The sequence below is a fragment of the Trichomycterus rosablanca genome, chromosome 13 (genome assembly GCF_030014385.1).
Source record: "Trichomycterus rosablanca isolate fTriRos1 chromosome 13, fTriRos1.hap1, whole genome shotgun sequence".
Classification (NCBI taxonomy): Eukaryota; Metazoa; Chordata; class Actinopteri; order Siluriformes; family Trichomycteridae; genus Trichomycterus; species Trichomycterus rosablanca.
Window position 1 is genome coordinate 38,424,216 of NC_086000.1, and position 17,178 is coordinate 38,441,393.

Sequence of the window (17,178 nt, forward strand, 5' to 3'; positions counted from 1 at the left end):
TGGGTACTTTAGTCTCTCCCCAAACACCAAGAGGCCATGATACGGATTGGCACACGGGGTTTCTGATATTTTGTCCACCCTGTGTGTGTGTGTGTGTGTGTGTGTGTGTGTGTGTGTGTATAAACATTTTGGGGGAAAAAGGAAAGAACCACTGATGGAGTGACGTCCTGTGCTGAGGGGACGGACAAAGAGAGGAAGGAAAAGAGGAGGAGAGTGAGGGGTGTGTGTGTGTGTGTGCGTGTGTGTGTGTGTGCGTGTGCGTGTGCGTGTGTGTGTGTGTGTGTGTGTGTGTGTGTGTGTGGTGAGAGACAGAAGGACTGAATCACATGTTCTGCTCTCACACTGCAGTTCAACTCTGCTCTCATCACATCTCCTTTATCAGTGTGTAAGTGTGTATTCCGTGTTGTGTGTAAGTGTGTGTTGGTGTGTGTGAGTGTGTGTTGGTGTGTGTGAGTGTGTGTGTGTTGGTGTGTGTGAGTGTGTGTTGGTGTGTGTTGGTGTGTGTAAAGGGACCCAGATGGACTAACACAGATCAGGACTGGGTGGACGTAGGAGAAGCGTCACTAAGGTAAGATCATTTCTTTCTCTCTCTCTCTCAGGATCTGATTTTAAGTGTTTTTATTCTTTATTTAATTTAATTTCACTCGTTTGATCTTTATAATGAAATAAAACATTCATTAAAACATTAATAAAGTAGCTGAAGATGAGAAATTACAAACATATTCAGTGTTTAGAGCTGAAGAAACGTCTACAGTCAGGAAACATTTACACTGAATCAATCACTCATCAATCACTGCAGTAATAATCTTTTATTATTATTAGTTATTATTATTATTAAAATCACTCCGATGTGTCGTCAAGCTTCACGTCATCAACACACAACAGCACTGTTTTATTCATGTGGGGTTAAAAAAATTTAAAATCACAACAAATGTCCAAAAAACCTTAAATAATTTTACTAATAAAGTAAAGATGAAAGTTTACTTTAAAAACTTCATATTTATACCAATAAATCATTCATGTTTATTATTTTATCTTTTATTTGTTATATTTTTATATTAATATTTTTATCAGCAGTCTCAGATCGTTTCTCCTGATGTAGCTGCTGTTACGCTATTAGTTTAGTTTGTTTTTCTTTTGTTTAATTTTTTGTTTGTTTTTTATTTTGTTTGTTTTTGTTTGATTTCTTTTATTTATTTAAAAAATTTTTTTTTACCTTTTTAGCTTTAAAAAACTCTTTCATTTGTTTAATTGTTTAATATTTTATCATTTAGATTTTAGATTTTATATGAATATTTAATATTTCAGCCACCTCAGATTGTTTCTGCTGCTGTAGCTGCTGTTACTCTATCAGTTCTAATCTATAATCAATCAAACTGATCATCAGTGTTATTACACATGAACAGTCACGTGATTCTGTAATCAATAATTAATAACCAGTAATCAGTGACCAGAAATCAACCACCAGTAATTGTCACCAGTAACCAGTACTAGTCGTCTATAATCAATAATCAATATTAAATATTACATGTATTGTTTGTGCTAAAATACTGAATCATACAGACACACACACTACACACACACACACTCTATACACACACTATATACACACACTATATACACACAATACAGTACATAAACACACGATACAATGCACATACACTATAATCTATACACACTCATACAATACACACACTATATACACACACAGTATACACTTATACACACACACACACACACACACTCTACACACACTACACACACAACACAATACACACACTATGCTCACACTCACTATACACACACACTATACTAAACACACACTATACTATACACACACTTATACACACACTTATACACATACATACACACTATACAAACACACAATACAATACACACACAATACTCACACACAATACAACACACACACTATACTACACACACACTATACTATAAACACACTTATACAATACACACTCTACACACACACTTATACACATACATACACACTATACAATACAAACACACAAACACACAATACAATATACATGAACTCTATACACACACACACACACACACACACACACACTATACTCTACAGTGCCAAAAATATTTGGACGCCTGACCGTGAGCTTGTCGGACGTCCTGTTATAAAAACTAAGCACTGTTAGAACAGACCGACTCTCTGTGTGATCTTTTCAGCTAGAACAGCAGCCGCTCCTTTGAGAAGCTTCTCACAGGACTATGAAGTGTGTCTGTGGGGATTTGTGCTGAGCGTGTGTACGGCTGGGCGCTGATTGATCAGTCGATGTTCCGGTTCATCCCAGAGCTGTTGAGTGGGGCTGAGCTCAGGGCTCTGTGCAGGACACTGGAGCTTCTTGGTTTTTAAACTGAGCTTCATGCTGAAACAGGAAAGGTCCTTCCCTAAACTGTTGCTGCATAGTTGGAAGCATCTTTCCTTAATATGATAGATTTATTACAGTGTCTGTTGTGGCTGAAACAAGTAATTAGAAGAGCGTCCCGATACTTTTGATCATACAGTGTATATCTAGGGTTAGAAAGTGCAGATGGTTCTGTTTCTCTCTCTTTATTTATTTATTTATTTATTTATTTATTTATTTATTTATTTATTTATTTATTTATTTATTTTCATTAATTTTTTTATTTTCATTTATTATTTTATTTTTTCATTTATTTATTGTTATTTATTTATTCATTTTTTTCATTTATTTATTTATTTATTCATTTTTTTCATTTATTTATTTATTCATTTACTTATTTATTTATTTTTTATCATTTATTTACTTCTTTCTTTCTTTACTTATTTATTTATTTTTTATCATTTATTTACTTCTTTCTTTCTTTCTTTCTTTATTTCATTTATTTATTTATTTTTTCATTTATTTATTTTCATTTATTTATTGGTTTATTCATTTATTTATTTTGTTTATGTATTTATTCATTCATTTATTTATTCATTCATTTATTATTTTTTTCATTTATTTATTTCATTTATTTATTTATTCATTTATATATTTATTTTTTCATTTATTTTTTAATTGTTTAAATGTATTTATTTATTCATTTACTTATCTATTTTTTCATTTATTTTTTAATTGTTTAAATGTATTTATTTATTCATTTACTTATTTATTTTTTCATTTATTTTTTAATTGTTTAAATGTATTTATTTATTCATTTACTTATTTATTTTTTCATTTATTTTGTAATTTTTTTAATGTATTTATTTATTCATTTACTTATTTATTTTTTCATTTATTTTTTTATTTTTTTCATTTATTTTATTTATTTACTCTGTTAATGTGAAGTCACAGGTTCGGTCGCTCGCTCGCTCGTGGTTGCTGTAGGTCATGTTTGAGACTCTGTAGCTCTTATTAAAAATAAAAAGATTTTTCAGTCAGATTTAATCTCTCCGTCTCACACAGAACATGAAGCGGTGAAGCGGTGATCAGTAATTAGAGCTGGGTGATCAGTAACGTTATTATTAATACAGAAATAAATATAAACAGAAATAAAAATATCATTTCTAAATAGGACAGAAATAAACGTACTTTATTTGAAACTGAATCACTTTCATTCATCCAGGGTCTGTTTTACGTCTAGCTTTATCCTGGTCAGGGTCTCAGTGGGTCTGATACATTAAGAGAATGAATGCCAGTCCATCACACACACACACACACACACACATTCAGGGTCATTTCCAGTAGCTGCACGTCTCTGGATTTTGATTGATTGATTGATTGATTGATTGATTGATTTACTTCTGTTGATCCTTGAGTAAATATTTCAGTGTTACAGCAGCTATTCACAAACATCACACAGACAATGAAATATCTGTGATAGGAACCCTCACAGACACGGGGAGAACATGCAAACTCCACACAGAAAGGACCCGGGCCGCTCGACCTGGGAATCGAACCCAGAACCTTCTTGCTGTGTGAGGGTTTGATTCCCATCACAGATCACAGCACCTCGTTCGTTACTGCTGAATAATTTTCTGATCACGCAGCGGAAGGTCGGAGGTACGAGATGATGTGGTGGTGATGGGTTTCCATCCCGCCGCTCGATATGCTCGGTGTGTCACTTTCTCCAGTGTGAAGGGAAACACCACACACACACACACACACACACACACACACACACACACACACACACACACACACACACACACACACACACACACACACACACACACACACACACACAAACGTAGCTCTATTGGCATGACAATATATGGATCCCCAAAGCTTAATTACATATTTAGGAAATATAATTAAACAATAAAGTAACAACAATAATAATAGTAGTAATACAACCCCAAATCAGAAAAAGTTGGGACAGGATGGAAAATGTAAATAATAAAAACACAGAGTTTCTTATATTGACGTTTATTTGATGTCAGACAGGATGAAGCTGAAATATTTCATCTTTTATCTGCTCAACTTCATTTCATTTATTAATAAACATCCATTCCTGCATTTCAGACCTGCAACACATTCCAAAAATAGTTGGGACAGTAAAGCATTTACCACTTGTCGCCGTTCCTTTTCACCACTTAAAAGAGGTTTTGGCAGCGAGGAGAGCGAGTGATTTAGTGTTTCAGCTTTTATTTTGTCTCGTTCTTCCTGCAAACACGTCTTAAGATGTGCAGCAGTACGGGGGGTCGTCGTCGTTTCAGAATCCTCCACACGTTCTGTATTGGGGACAGGTCAGGACTGCAGGCGGGCCGGTCCAGTACCCGTACCCTCTTCTTCTGCAGCCACGCCTTCGTAATGTGTGCAGCAGGTGGGAAAATGCTGGACGTCCCTGGAAAAGACGACGTGTTGAAGGCAGCACATGTTGCTCTAAGATCTCAGTGTACTTTTCTGCATTAATGCTGCATCACAGAAGAGTAAATAACCTTCACCGTCGTAGAAAATAGAAAATATACAATATATAAAAATGACTGATATACATATTAAAATGTAAGACAAAAAGTGCAAACAGTGATACCAATTTAAGAGAAAAAAAATTAATAAGAACAAAAGTGTGTGTGAGAGACATGGTCACAATTTCTGTAAAATTAAAGGGACATTTATTTATTTAATTATTTACTTATTTATTTAATGAAGTCAGTAATAAACTTTAATCTTGCCTAATATGTGCAGAATTTTCTTCCCTCGAGGTCGTGTTTTCATATTTTGCGTCTTGCTGAATGTGATTCAATCAATAAGTCAATCAATTAATTAATCAACCAATCAGTTATTAAAATATGTATCAATAAATACTTACATTAAGGGAATAAATCAATAATTTAATTGATAAATGAATCGGATCAGCAACTGTGCGTTATTTCATCAGTAAAAACCACAATGATTCATTTCCGTGATTCAATCATTTAGTGAATCAATTAATGAATCACTGAGGCAATTAGTAAGTGAATCGACGTAAACAAACACTGCGTCATACATACAGCTCATGCAGCAGGTAGTGTGGGTGCTGCATGGCCTTTGTGTCCTCGGGAACCTAGGTTCAATCCTCACCCCCAGGAGTCTCTATACTACTCTACTCTAATTTCCTGTGTACTCCTAAAACATGCAGAAGGTAGATTGGCTGCTTTAAATTCCACGTAAGTGTGAGCGAGTATGTAGCGTTAATGTTAATGTGTTTACCACAGGGTCTTCCTGGTCAGGGTCACGGTGGGTCCGGTTTCCCCGGAATCACCAGGCACGATGCAGTAACACAACAAATCCGAACTCATCGCATATTTTGCGTCTTGCTATGAATGTGATTCAATCAATTAATTAATCAATTAACGAATCAACCAATCAGCTGTTAGATTACTTAATGTATCAATAAATAGTTGAATTAAGTGAATAAATCATTTAATTGATAATTGATTTAATTAATCGAATAATTTATCGGAAAAAAACCGCAATGATTTATTTCGGTGATTGAATCATTTAATGAATCAATTGATTAATCACTGAGTCAATTAGTAAATGAATCAGCGTATACAAACACTGCTCATGCAGCAGGTAGTGCGGGTGCAGCATGGCCTTTGAGACCTGTGAACCTAGGTTCAATCCTCACCCCCAGGAGTTTCAACTGCTCTATTTTGGGATTATCTCCAGGTACTCTAGTTTCCTCTGCACTCCTAAAACATGCAGAAGGTAGATTGGCTGCTTTAAATTCCACATAAGTAAGTGTGAGCGAGTATGTAGTGTTAATGTTAATGCTTTTACCACCGGGTCTTCCTGGTCAGGGTCACGTGGGTCCTGTTTTCCCGGAATCACCAGGCACAGCCGATGGTGTGTGCATGTGGACGCCCGACGGGTCGATAGCACAGCTGGGGATTTGAACCCTGGATCGTAGGGGTAGCGTGATTGATTGATTGAATGAATGAATAGAAGCAGAACTGTGATGAGAACGTTGAGCTGAAAACCGTCAGTGTTACGGAGGTGTGCGTGTGTGTGTGCGTGTGTGTGTGTGCGTGTGTGTGAATCTGCAGGCCTGTTAGTGATGGTATATCTGAGTGCAGGAGCGTGTGAGATGAGCTGAGGTGTTTATGAACTACAGGAAGTTCGATGTTTGCTGCAGAATCACTTCCCCACTTCAAAAAGCAGCAGTGGTACAGGTGAGGAAGTGTGTGTGTGTGTGTGTGTGTGTGTGTGTGTGTGTGTGTGTGTGTGAGCAGGAAGAATGCGAGCTTTGTGCCGATCTGCACGTTACTGTAATAATTAGCTTTTGTACAGAACACACACACACACACACACCCGGTGGCTTGGTACAGAACGCTGTTGCTCCTGTTTCCAGTAAATCGTGCCTATTTATAGTGTGTGTGTGTGTTTGTGTGTGTGTCGCTCAGTTGCTTTCGATGACCTTCGACAGGCTTCTGGTGCAGCTCTGCTTCTGCCAATCTTCTCACCCAACCTGCCAAATAAGTAAAAGTTGAACCCAGATGTAGCTTTGTTGATACAGACGTGACGTTTAAGTGCCGTCCACATATTTTTGGCAGATTTGAGGTCAGGATTTGTGAAGCTGATCCTAAAGCTTCGTCTCGTTCTTATTCTGACTTGTTTGGATTCAGAGGTTCTTCGTCTCTTCGTTTACTTACTTTCAGCCAAACAGCACTGGAGCGTGATGCTACCACCACCGTGCTTTACAGCAGGAGCAGCGTTTATATTTGTGGCCTCCGTGTGATTTACAGATAAATAATAAATTCAATAAAAATAAATTAATTAACTTGGCTCTTGCGTCTTGACAGACGATCGTAGCAGATGTTTGTGGATCCACGACACATCGTGGATCGTGACTTATCCATTTACATTTACATTTTCAGCATTTAGCAGACGCCTTTATCCAAAGCGACTTACATTACAGTATACAGTCTGAGCAATTGAGGGTTAAGGGCCTTGCTCAAGGGCCCAACAGCAGCAACCTAGCAGTGGTGGGGCTTGAACCAGCAACCTTTGGATTACTAGTCCTGTGCCTTAACCACTAGGCTACGGCTTGCCTTATCCCTCCGATATTGGACAGACGGGGGCGACTGCATGTGGAACAGGGAAGGATTATCCCACAGGGTGCTGAGGAAGATGCAGCTCTGTCTTTCCTGCATTGATTCATTAGCTCTTGGTTCCTTCTCTGTTGTCTCTTGTAGACTGAGGCTCCTGTGTGGATTGCTGCTTTCCATTTGCTCCTGTCTGTTGCTATCTTCTCCCAGGCATCTGGGTTGATCTGAAGGTTGTTCAGTGTGACTTTACACACATCCTTGTAGTGCAGCTTGGGACGTCCTCGTTGCCGTTGTCCACCAACAAAAGCACCAGACAGGAGGATTGGGGATACGAGTGTCCTCCATCCGCTTGATATGACCGAGCCACCTCGTTCTCCTTGTGCTTAGGATGGTTGCAATGGAGTTTCGCTGAGACAACTCGAGAACTCTGGTGTTGGACACATGATCCTGCCACTTAATGCCAAGGATTTTGCGTAGGCATCGCAGATGGAATGAGTTTAGTTTTCGCTCTTGTGCCTTGTAGATAGTCCATGTCTCTGAGGCATAGAGAAGAGCACTCAGCACACAGGCGCCATAGAGCTGAAATAAAATAAAAAGAAATTAATTAAATAAAATAAATAAAATAAATAAATAAACGAATGAATAAATAAATAAAATAAAATAAATAAATAAAGTAAAAATAAATAAATAAACAAATAAATGAATAAAATAAAAATAAATAAATAAATGAATTATGAAAAAAATTAATTAAAATAATTAAATAAATAATAAATAAATATATTAATTAATTAATTATACAAATAATTAATAAAAAACATTATTAATTAATAAGAAAATAATTAATTTAAAATAAATAAATTATAAATAAATAAATTATAAATAAATAAATAAATTATAAATAAAGTCCTGACTTTTTTGAATTTTTAAATGTGTTTCTATTTACAATCTAAAATAAAGTTAATCAGTGAAACATTAGAAATATTTTCTTTCTACTTTTATCAGGTAAATATAGTATTAGTCTGTATTATTTCTTTATTGCTCAGGGGTCCAGGTTTTAGATGTGTAGTATAAAGAATACCAGCAGGTCCGTATTGAAGGGTTTGGTTTCGCACCCGGACGTCCATCAGCTGATTATGTGGTGTCCGTATACTTTTGGCTGTGTGGTGTGTGTGTGTGTGTGTGTATTACTGTACACTCTGAGTTTAGTAGAAGCTTCATTTCCTCCTTCAGACAAAACCACAAGCAGCATCAGAAATAAACCCTGCTTTCTCACAGCACCACCGGTGTTCATCTACAGTCCAGGTCCTGCACCAGCGCATTCCTACGCTCACTGTCAGGAGGAAACACAGTACCGGACCTAACAGAACCCATCCTAACCAAAACCAGGCCAACCAAATTTAACCAAATGCAGCCAAATCCAATTGAACTTAACTAAACCCAAACAAACTCAACCAAACCAACCTAAATTTAACTGAATCAAACTGAACCCAACCAAACCCATCCAAACACAGCCAATCAATCAAATCCAGCCTAAACCAACCAAACCCATCCAAACACAGCCAAACCAAACCCATCCAAACACAGCCAAACCAAACACAGCCAAACCAAACACAGCCAAACCAAACACAGCCAAACCAAACACAGCCAAACCAAACCCATCCAGACACAGCCAAACCAAACACAGCCTAACCAAACACAGCCAATCCAAACACAGCCAAACCAAACCCATCCAAACACAGCCAAACCAAACCCATCCAAACACAGCCAATCAAATCCAGCCTAAACCAACCAAACCCATCCAGACACAGCCAAACCAAACCCATCCAAACACAGCCAAACCAAACCCATCCAAACACAGCCAATCAAATCCAGCCTAAACCAACCAAACCCATTCAGACACAGCCAAACCAAACCCATCCAGACACAGCCAAACCAAACCCATCCAGACACAGCCAAACCAAACCCATCCAAACACAGCCAAACCAAACACAGCCAAACACGTTATTCACATCGTCCGTTCTCATTCTCTTATTTATTTAAAGAACAACGCTACCCAACACCCACATCACCCCCGTGAAAAAGTAATCGCCCCCCTCGACCCCCAGCTCATGTCCGGTCAGGTAAACGTGAGCGTGGTCGGAGACGGTTACACGGTTACATAATGAAGCTAACGTCTGAACGTCCTGCCGCTGCTGAGCTGATGATCTGTTTGTTTGTTTTTGGAGGGGGGGGGGGGAGCGTCAGGTCCTGTTCTATGGGGGATAAAGGAAGTGGCTATGGGGTGTTGTGTCTAAAATATCGGTCTAGTTATTTTTGGCGGCTTACTGATGACAGGAAATGACGGCCGGTGATTTTTAGCTCCTGTGTTTTGTCTTGTTTGAGCGGATCTGGTCTCTGTGCAGCGCCGTCGATCAGCCAGCAGAGGGCGTAACTGCAGCAGTGATGAGGAATCCCCTCCAGCGGTGCTGCACAGAGACAGGGGATCGATGTGTAGCTCTCTGTGCGTGATACGGATCTCCGTATGAACCTTCCTGCCACAGGTGAAAAGAAGCGGTCGGTACTGCACACATCTCGGAGGGGGCGTGTCTTACTCACGACCCTCCTCAGTCTGCATTAGTAGAGAGAAAATACCATCTGGGAATCGGATACGACTAAAATAGAAGGCTGTGCCAGTCTGATAAAAGGCTGGGTGCAGAATCTCGGCGCCCCCTAGTGTCAAGTTAATGCGATCATAAAGTCACCTGGTCCTCTGTACCTGCTGAGCCTGCTGAGGATCCAAGGGGACCAGAACTGCAAAGGGGAATTAGGTATGTCCAAATCGAGATCGGCTATGAGTTTCAGCAGGGGGCGCTGTGACACGCTGACCTGTATAAGAGCTACACATAAAGATTCCTACAGCTTCTGTAATGCTGACAAGATGACTTTCAGGAGTCTGGCGCCCCCTGGAGTACCGACGGTACGAGCTGTAAGAGTGTAAAGCCTCAGCTTCAGCTTATGGACGGATGATGTTCTGTTTTACTGATGTATAATTTATCGTTATAATTTATTGTTGTTTATTGCTAGACGCTGATCGCTGAGCTTAGCTGAGATTAGAGAGTGTTTATTTGAGGAGTCTGGAGTCCCGACGGTACGAGCTGTAAGAGAAATCGTTCTGCCTCAGCTTCAGCTCATGGACGGATGATCTTCCATTTTACTGATGTATTGTTTATTGTCATAATTTATTGTTAATGATGCGTCTCTTCATTAGCAGAAGTTTTTTCTTGCTAGACTAAGACTATAGCTGGTTTATTTGAGGAGTTTGGCGCCCCCTGGAGTTTCGACAGTAGAAGCTGTATGAGTGTAAAGCCTCAGCTTCAGCTCATGGAAGGATGATCGTCTATTCTACTGATGTATTGTTTATTGTCATAATTTATTGTTGTTTATTGCTAGACGCTGATCGCTGAACTTAGCTGAGATTAGAGAGTGTTTATTTGAGGAGTCTGGCGCCCCCTGGAGTCCCAACGGTACGAGCTGTAAGAGAAATCGTTCTGCCTCAGCTTCACCTTATGGACGGATGATCTTCCATTTTACTGACGTGTAATTTATTGTTAACGATGCATCTCTTGGTTAGCAGAGGTTTTTTTCTGCTAGACCGAGACTATAGCTGGTTTATTTGAGGAGTCTGGCGCCCCCTGGATTCCCGACAGTACGAGCTGTAAGAGTGTAAAGGTCGTAATGAAGAAATCGTTTCGTCTGTCGCCCTGAATCCAGCTTCTGGTCCGTCTGTGTTAAAGCGGGACGTTACAGCCAGTGTTGGGCCGCTGAGGAGCCCCTTGGGCGCGGCGTATAACGGTCTCCAAACAAGGGATTCAATCCCACAACCTTTCGACCGTGTTTATGTTCCTCTATGATATAGACACACCCACTGGGAAGCTTTCAATTTATCGTAATCTGTACTGCTCACAAACAAAAACATGTCCGACTCCCCGTTTCACTCGTCTGATGAGCTACAGCTTTAGGATGAGCTACAGCTTTAGGATGAGCTACAGCTTTAAGAACTTGAACATTAACACCAGATGTAACGAATCAATTCATATTAATTAGTCCAAAAATACCTCCTGGAATGTATTTTTAAGGTGGACTGAGGTGTTTTTCTGCTCAGCCGCTCACGCTCTCTTGCCGGACGCCGGATCGTGATCGACGCGCCGCTGTCGCCGGGCGTCGCCGGTTCGAGCACGTTGGAGGTTTAAGCTGAACAGCTCGACGACGCTTGACGTCAGTTTCTTTCTCCAGAGGAGAGCGAGAGCTGTACTGTTGATCGGCGGCACAAAAACGGCCGTCTTTTATATTTATTCCAAAGTAAAAAAGGACGGCGGGGGGCGTGGGCGGGGGGCGTGGGCGGGGGGTGTGGGCGGAGGGTAGTTTACTCATCACACACACACACACACACACACACACACACACACACACACACACACTGAAACACTCGGATAATGAATCCATTACGTCTTTTACAGCAGTTTTTCCCGACAGTCTGTTTTTGTTTTGAATTTTGAATGAAATCTGAATCTGAACCCGAACACGCGAGTGACGCACCATCTACATCACAACAGGTGTAATAAATCTATCATATAACGCAGCAACAGTTTAGGGAAGGACCTTTTCAGTTTAAAAAGCAATAAGCTTTGGCAACCTGCACAGAGCCCCAACCTCAGCTCCACTCGACAGCTCTGGGACGAACCGGAACGTCGACTGATCCGATCGATCAGCGCCCAGCCCTGGTGCCAGCGTTGGGCCCCGGAGCAGCACCTTGGGCCGTGTATAATGGCTTCCACACAAGGGATTCGAACCCACAACCTTCTGACCTTGTTTACGTTCCTCTATGATATACTTCTCTATGGCACAGCCAGCGTTGGTCCCTTGAGTGGCCCTTGGGTGGCGTCTAACGGCTTCCAAACAAGGGATTCGATCCCCTGACCTTCTAACCTTGTTTACGTTCCTCTATGATATATTCTTCTATGGCACAGCCAGCGTTGGCCCTTCCACACAAGGGATTCGAACCCACAACCTTCTAACCTTGTTTACATTCCTCTATTATATAGACATGCCCACTGTACCGCTCACAAACGAAAACATTCCTGACTCTCCGTTTACACACCGTCTCCTCTGATGAGCTACAGCTTTAGGAACTTGAACATAAACACACTCCTGGAGCGTGTTCATAAGGTGGACTGAGGTGTTTTTCAGGTCGGCTGTTTACACTTAAGGTGGAACGCTCTGATATCTCTCGATTGGCGGCGAGGAGAACAGACCCCGACCACGCCCTCCAGCGCCGTGACTCACTTCCTGTGCGGTGTCGAGTTCACCTTCGGCGCGGCGGGTATTTTTAGCCGGACGCAGACAGGAAATATGCGCGGCGGGAGAGAAGAATGGCAGGAAGTGGTGCTGCCGCTTACACGAACAATCCCTCGCTCGGAGAGGAGAGAGAGCCGAAAGTATTCGGACGCCCGTGAACGTCTCGGTTAAACAGATTTGTGCTGAGCACACTGCCACTGGACCCCGGAGCGACTGTGAAGTACGGTGGAGGAGGAAGAACAGTGTTTGGGGATTTCCACTTTCTGTGTCGTGCACAAACGCTCCAGCCCACACGACACACAAGGGATTCGAACCCACAACCTTCCGACCTTGTTTACGTTCCTCTATGATATATTCCTTCCGGCCTCGTAGGAGCTCTGTTAGTTGCCGCATGGCGTGCATAAAATCAGCTGTAAGAAACCGGGTTCGATCCTCGTGTGGAGGGTGGATTGGTGTGTGTGTGAGACTCTCTCGAGTGTTTGATGCCCTCTGGTGGACTGGATGACTGAATTTATCTGTTTCAGCCACAACAGTTACTAACAGGTCTAATAAATCAGCCGTATAAAGCAGCAACAGTTTAGGGAAGGACCTTTCCTGTTCCAGCATGCCTGCACCCCTGTCCCTGTGGAGAAGTGTCTCTGTGTCACGATGCTCCCACCACCGTACTTCACTCTGCGCTTGAAGTTTTTTGTTTTTGGTTTGATTTTGGTTTGTTCCTCCTGGCAAATCATCTTCAACTCCTTAAGGTTACGAGGGTCCCTCTAATGGACTCAAAATTCCGGCTAAAATTCCCACAGACACACTTCAAAATCATGTGAGAAGCTTCTCAGAACACAGTCACAGTCACACAGTCGCTCTATTTTAATTCTATTATGTATAATTCTATATAAACGGGGCTTTTGAAAGAATCGTTCTGAGCCCTTGGTAAATGTTCCCAGACCTGATAGTCCAGATAGCTGTCGACCTGGCCTGGCATCCACTCTGTTTTCAAAACTGGACATCTTTTGAGATCACGGTCAGGTGTCCCAATACTTTTGGCTATAAGGTGTAGGTGGTTTGTTCCTCCTCCGCCTCAGACGTGTAAGTTTGGTCTCTCAGGACTCTGGTGAGGGTCGCAGGTCTGAGCTCGGCGTGCATCATGAACTTTGCTTGTGGTTTCGTGTCGCTGGCTGGCGTGTAGATTAGCGTGACCTGTGCCGTGCGGTTTCTCGCTAACATGTTCATTTCACTTTCGTTCAAAATAATTCATGCTACCACCACCACATTTCACTCCTGACACGCTGTTCTTATAAAACGCTCAGAGCGCTTTTGATCGACTCGTTAAGATAAAGGTTAAGATAAACTTAGCCCTGTTCTATACACTAACTTCCTTTATTAGCTCATAATTACTAACGACTCTCGGTGGGGTTCAGTGGAGTCCTAGAGCTTTAAAAATGGGTTTGTAATCCTATAATAATAACAATAATTAAAAATAAAATTTTTCCTTTGGTATGATTTTGTAGTACAGTCAGTAGTGTAGCTTAGTGATCAGAAGGTCAGTGTTTTTGTTTTTCGGTTTGATTTAGTTTTTTTGGTTATTTTTGGTTTTAGTTTGACTGGTTTGTTTTTATGTTTTTTATTAAATTTTGGTTTGATTTTTTATTTTATTTTTTTTATTTAGTTTTTTGTTTGATTTTGTTTTGTTTTTGGTTAGATGTTTGATTGTGGTTTGATGTTTGAATAGATATTTGGTTTGATTTTGGTTTGATTTTTTTTGTTTGTTTGATGTTTGATTTTGTTTTGATGTTAGATTTTTTTTGTTTGGTTTGATTTTAGATTTGATTTTGGTTTGTTTTTGTTTTGTTTTTGTTTAGATTTTTTGTTTTGATTTTTGATTTTGTTTTGCTTTCGGTTTGTGATTGCTGGTTCCAGCCCATCATGGTGCTCTGAACTACGGATAAAAGCCGCTAAATGTCACAAAAGTAAAAAATGTAAATAAACATGATTATATATATTTTTTTGTTGGTTTTTGGTCGTTCTGCAGTGGGCGGGTGAGGAGTTCTTCACCCTGTGAAGGTGCGAGGACCCGGACGAGAGGAACCCGATGGCGTTAATACGGGTGATTGAGGTCTGAAGACCTGAAGGTGATGGGGTCGCGTATGTTGGGTAAAGCGGCACCTCTCGACCTGCTGCTGGACTCCTGCATCAGCGCTTTCGGTGAGTGTCTAGGTTCAAATATCATTTCATTTTCACATGTTAATGGTGCTTTATCCTGGTCAGGGTTGCAGTGGGTCCCTGGAATTATAGGTGTGATGCAGTAACACACACAGGAGTGAAAGGCATCACTTACAATCTATTACAGGGCCTCAGCATGTAGTGCTCAGATCAGATCGGGAAGTCGTGCAAGCGGCAGAGGGTTCACACTGGGGAAACGGATATGACTAAATTAAAGTGAAATACCTCAGCAGATGTGATATTCGTCTCCTTGTGTTCCTGTGTGTAGATGATGGTGGAGAGCTGAACGCTGACCCGTTACCCCGGACCCTCCTGCTCATGCACCGCTGGTACGTCTCCTCCACAGAACTGGCGGGAAAACTCCTCATCATATATCCTTCACCCGCTCTGCGGGTCGGGTCGGAACGGCCGGTGTTATTAACCTGTTAGCAAGTACACGGTGTCCCACAAGGTTCCGCTGTGGGTTTGTTATTGTTCTGGCTGTACAGGCAGCATTTTCTATCATGATTATACTGGTCAGCGCAGCCGCAATCAGCAGCTCGTTCACATTTACGCCATTCAGCAGATACAGATGTGAACAAATACAGTGTGATTGAGGGGTAAGGGCCTCGCTCAAGGGCCCAACTGTGGCAACCTAACAAAAAAAAAGTCCCAAAAAAGTTGGGACATAAGGAAAAATGTTAAAATTAGACTAATGATTTGGAAATTGTTATTTTAACCAGTTTATCATTAAAAACCAAACACAGACAAAATATTTTACAAAATATATTTACATTTTGAAGGACTCTTTGCACTCTTGCAGGAATGAGCTTTACTTTTTACCCATTTACTGGTTTACTTGTGGAAGGTTCCAAAGCAAGTGTTTATAATGGTTCCACAAGCTCGCCGGTCTTACACTGCCCTGTCCTGAATTTATTTAAATGTTTTGTGGTTTTAAATGACAAAAATTCATAAAATATGAATATTTTTAAATTAAATATATAAATATTGTTTTATTTTCTTTTAAATGCCTGTAAACGCTGTTATTATTATTATTATTATTAATAATAATAATAATAATAATAATATAATAATATAATAATATAATAATAATAATATAATAACAATATAATAATAACAATATAATAATAATAACAATAATATAATAATAATAATAATAATATAATAACAATATAATAATAACAATATAATAACAATATAATAACAATATAATAATAATAATTATAATAAAATAATAATATAATAATAATAACAATAATATAATAATAATAATAATATAATAATATAATAATAATAAGAATAATATAATATAATAAGAATAAGAATAATATAATAAGAATAATATAATAATAATAATAATAATAATAACAATAATAACAATAATAATAATAATAATAATAATAATAATAATAATATAATATAATAATAATAATAATAATAATAATAATAATAATAATAATAACACTGATCTTTGTTTTTATTTGCATTTTACTTGCTGTCCCAATATTTTTGGAACTGGGTTTGTACAATTGTAACATTTCTGTATCTTGATCTGATCTTCCCAAACATGAACCACCCAAACAGTCTCTGCCACAGAGAAGTTTACGGGGCCCCTGTTAGCTCTGGTTCTCTATTAGCTTGGGGCCCTTGTTAGTTTTGGGCTTCTGTTAACACTTGTTCCCCATTATCTCTGGGGCCCCTGGACACATTGGGGGCCCCGTGGGTGTATCTGTGTGTACACGTGTGCTGATGTTCCTTGACAGAGCTCTACGTATCGAGACTGTACAGGAGACGAGCGTGAGACGACCCGGCTGAAGATCTGCTACCTCATGAGGTAAAGAACTCACAACCTCCTGCAGGGGGCCACAGACTGTTTAGACACACCACCACCATCATCCTGATCTGCTCACACAGCTGGACTGGGCCCCTGTTATTCCACCGACCCCGTCTTATCCCCCCTGTGCTTTGGTGGATCGGTGCGTCGGTCTCACTCACGGAGAGTCACGCGCTGATCTCCACGTTCCTCCACTTCTGTACAGGCACCTCGGCCTGTTAACCAAGACCCCGCCCACTTTTTAGTCCCATCTTTTCCCACCCAACAGACTAGTGGCTGATTT

General features: G+C 40.0%; 1 protein-coding gene across 2 annotated transcripts in view; it reads left to right on the plus strand.

Moving 5' to 3' along the window:
• Positions 1 to 215: 215 nt before the first annotated feature.
• rasgrp3 (RAS guanyl releasing protein 3 (calcium and DAG-regulated)) overlaps positions 216 to 17,178 on the plus strand; it is a 37,105-nt gene continuing 20,142 nt past the window's right edge. Inside the window, exons 1-5 of one of the 2 annotated variants that reach the window (XM_063006783.1) lie at positions 216 to 568; positions 6,512 to 6,637; positions 14,871 to 15,043; positions 15,330 to 15,432; positions 16,833 to 16,895. In XM_063006783.1, coding sequence (XP_062862853.1) covers positions 14,974 to 15,043; positions 15,330 to 15,432; positions 16,833 to 16,895 — 236 coding nt within the window. In that variant the 5' untranslated portion in view covers positions 216 to 568; positions 6,512 to 6,637; positions 14,871 to 14,973. The remainder of the gene's footprint in view (positions 569 to 6,511; positions 6,638 to 14,870; positions 15,044 to 15,329; positions 15,433 to 16,832; positions 16,896 to 17,178) is intronic. The other variant, XM_063006782.1, reaches the window with a different exon arrangement.